The 3,678-nt window shown below is 52.7% G+C and overlaps 1 protein-coding gene across 1 annotated transcript in view; it reads left to right on the top strand.

Moving 5' to 3' along the window:
- The window catches only part of LOC132016662 (proto-oncogene FRAT1-like), a 9,139-nt gene extending 7,407 nt beyond the window's left edge, over positions 1 to 1,732 (top strand). Inside the window, exon 2 of the mRNA XM_059398259.1 lies at positions 34 to 1,732. Within this exon, the coding sequence (XP_059254242.1) occupies positions 34 to 329 (296 nt within the window). The 3' untranslated portion in view covers positions 330 to 1,732. The remainder of the gene's footprint in view (positions 1 to 33) is intronic.
- The last annotated feature ends 1,946 nt before the right edge of the window (positions 1,733 to 3,678 follow it).

Genomic DNA, 3,678 nt, shown 5'->3' with positions numbered 1-3,678 from the left:
CTGCGCCCTACTTCGTGGCCGAGCTCGCCGCAGGCCCCAGCGCGCTGCCGGGGCCGTGCCGGAGAGGATGGCTGCGGGGCGCCGCCTCCTCCCGCCGCCTGCAGCAGAGACGATGGCCCCCAGCCGGGACGCGCGCCCGCGACGACGATCCGCACCGGCTCCTGCAGCAGCTGGTGCTCTCGGGGAACCTCATCAAGGAGGCCGTGCGGAGGCTCCAGCGAGCCGTCGCTGCCGTGGCAGCCACGAGTCCCGCGGGCGCCTCTGGGCCCGGAGGCGGCCGCAGCGGACTGGACCCTGTCGCCCTGCAGCCTTCCGGCGCCTTACACTGACCCGGGGCCCTGAAGGAGGAAGAAGACGCCGCTGCGCAGACCCAACAGCGTCCTGCCCTCCCCAACACTGAGCTGAAGCCGCCGTCGCCGTCCTGGGAGTAACCGCCCAGGCTGCGGGAGACGCGTGGGGAGAGACCTCAAAGCGAGAAGTTACCGGCCCCAGCGAGGCTGTCGGAGACCCAGAGCATGGAGAAATGCACCGGCCAGGGCGCAGACGTGCCGCGTGAGAATTTCCCTGGCCACCTCGGCGCCAAGGACCTGGGATAAACTGGGAGAACTGGCAGCTACTTGCATCGACTTGTACCTGACTTAACCCTTGGGGGCGTCGTGTACTGGATTGTTTAAAGATTGGGCTCCAAGGGGCGGGTATCGCCAGGGCTTTATAACAATACTTGAAAACTAATGATACGCATACATTTTCTTTATTTTCCGGTGGAAGAGCTTAGTGGAAACGGTGCTACAATTGCTGTGCAAAGAAATTCCGGGGGGAAGAAGAACGGCAAAGCCTGTTGGTGTGTGGGTTGCCATCACCCCCTTCTTCCCACCTAATTGGTGTTTGGTCGGGGTGGGAGATGGGAGGTCCTGTTGGGGGTTGGAGGGAGGTGGAGAATTTTAAAGGTGGGTAGACTTGGGAGTTGAATGTGGACTTTTAACTGACTTGACCTTGCCACCTGTGGTTCAAGGTCACAGTTTGCTGTGTGCAAAAGGTTGTGGGGTTCCTGGGAGAGCTAAATTCACCCCTGTGACTTTTCTTTCTCTTGCTCCAAGAAGAGCCATGTGTGTGCTTTGCTACCTGCTACCTCTTGGAGTCCGTGGAGGACAAGCAGGCAGAGAGGGACAAATGGGAGAGAGTTATTTGTGTTTTGCTGTGCTTTCCTCTTTCCAGAACTCCTCCTCCTCCCGTGGGGCCACTCTTGGCCGTGCCATGAGATTTCTCAGAAACAGTCATAGACAGTCTCCCCTGTCCTCCCAGCCAGACTTTCTTATTCCACCCGTTCTGGGGTCTGCATGGGATAGATGAGACCCTGGCCGTTTTTCTGCTCCGTTCTGGCCGTCTCTGGAGCTGTGGGCCTGAGCCTTGGTGTGGGTCCTCACCCTTCACAGTTTCCTCCTGTCACCAGCTCTTCTTGTGAGTGAAACCGTGTTCAAAAATGTGACTCTCCGAGAGGAGAACCCGCTGGCTTTACCCTTGTGAAACTTGACGGCACTTTAAGTATAAAGTGCCACCCCCACTCTTAAGGTAGCTAAACCAATTTTAAAAAACAGATTCAATGGCTTGTTCATCCTCCAGATGTAGCTGTTGACGTACACTTCGCACCGAAGTGTCAGAAATTGTGGTGGTCCTGATTTATAGGATTTCTTAATTAAAATGTCTGCTGAATAAATTTGGTTTTTGTTTTGGAGCGTGCTTTGGCTTTTTGGTGGAGGGTGGGGGCGGGGGAACACCTAGGGGCTATCTTCGTAATGGAGAGTGTCCTGGGTGGTGCACCTGGGCAAATGGTGGGAGCCACCTTTGCGCAGTGTAGAATATTGGTAGGGCTGCTGTCCCTCATTTTTTCCGGGTTGATGTTCCACAAGATCAGAGGATTGAGTCCAGGTTTTTGAAACTGCTAGATGGGCTTTTGTACCTTTTGTGAAATAATATATTCCAGAAATGTTTTCCAAGCTGGAGGACAGAGGCCAAGTGACTCGCTCTGTCTGGAGAGGGTGGAAGAAGCTGATTTTCATCTGAATTTTTGTATGTGAAGAATGGGGAGGACACAGGCAAAGCCACCCTGTTTCCTTTCTCTCACCACTGACCCAGTCTTGAGCTATGGGCCAGGAAAGGAAAAACGGTTTCATAGCCATGCATTTGGTCTTGTAAATGGTTTTGGTTAGAGCAGGTGGGGGTTGGATTGAATTGAATAGAGCAGGTTGGGTTGAATTCCTGACCTCAGGCCCATCTTCCCAGGCGTGGAACTCTTGAGTTCCTACTTGCTGCAGCCCAGAGGTCTGCCAGCCAGCTGCATTAGGTGGTGGTCTGCTTAGCAGCTCTTCCTCCCTGGCCTGCCCACCACTCACCCACGCTCAGGCCGCCAGAGAAAGCTGGTGCTCTGTGACTGACTCAGCTCTGCGGCTCATCAGCCATGTCACAACGAGCAAGTAAGTCCCTGCTCTGTGCTTTTTCCTTCTCGTTAATAAAACAATAACTACTTGTTAGGGTGGTTGGCAGGATTAAATGATGATCTGGGTGTCTGAGATAACTTACATGTTCAAAAAGTGATAGTGTTTATTCTTGGCACCACCACTGTCCCTTCCTCCCAGGGGGGGCCCTAATCTGTCCTAAATGTGTCCCAACTTGCCCTCACTAACTTCAGCTACCATGAGCACAAGCTGTCCCCAGCCTTTGCTACTGTACCCTACAAGTCCCTGTAACTCCCAGAAGGCTGTATCCACATGGCCTAAACCAGAGTGTCCCCCTGCTTTCATCATTCTGGGAGTAGTGTTCACTGGGCACACGTGTGCCAAGTACTGTTCTGGGTAATCACTCTGTTATTTCATTAGGTCATGGATTGATGGGCCATGAGGTAGGCACTGTTTTCTCCTTTTTTTATATATATAAAGATTTATTTATTTATTTGACAGAAATCACAAGTAGGCAGAGAGGCAGGCAGAGAGAGAGGGGGAAGCAGGCTCCCTGCTGAGCAGAGGGCCTGATGCAGGGCTGGATCCCAGGACCCTGGGGATCATGACCTGAGCTGAAGGCAGAAGCTTTAACCTACTGAGCCACCTAGGCACCCCTGTTTTCTCCATTTTATAGATGAGGACCCATTTTATAGATCGGGCCCAGGAGACTGAGTGACTTGCTGAAAGTCACCACCTTTTAGGGGGATGAGCTGGGATTTGAACCCAGGCAGCCTGGTTCTGGGATCTCTTGTTCCTCAACCGGATTGTCCAGGATACTGTACCACGTGTATGAGACTTTTCTTGACGCCATTTTCTCCCATGTTGGATTTATTAAGTTTTCTTAAGAGCATCCTACACACCTTGACCCACTAAGTACCTTAACACAGTAGCATCTCTTTTCTCAAACTTATCTTAAATGCCAGCCACATATGTGCAAGGTCCTGAGCCTGGGGGATCTGGGATGGGGCAGGGTTTGAGACATCCTGGAAGGATTAACCAGCAGATTTGGGGCCAAGGTAGTAGGAATCACATCAGAGAGGCACAGATAACAAATGGTATATGGCTGCTGTTTGCAGAACCTCAAGATTGTAGGATGAGGGCATAGGGCTGAGATGCTGCAGTCTCTACATTACAGCCGTAACAGCACTCGGGCATGAAGATAGGGTTGTGTCTGCAGACCAGG

This window comes from Mustela nigripes, chromosome 4, assembly GCF_022355385.1.
Source record: "Mustela nigripes isolate SB6536 chromosome 4, MUSNIG.SB6536, whole genome shotgun sequence".
NCBI classification, from domain to species: domain Eukaryota; kingdom Metazoa; phylum Chordata; class Mammalia; order Carnivora; family Mustelidae; genus Mustela; species Mustela nigripes.
Note: the sequence above shows the minus strand (reverse complement) of the source record. Positions and strands in the feature narration are given on the sequence as shown.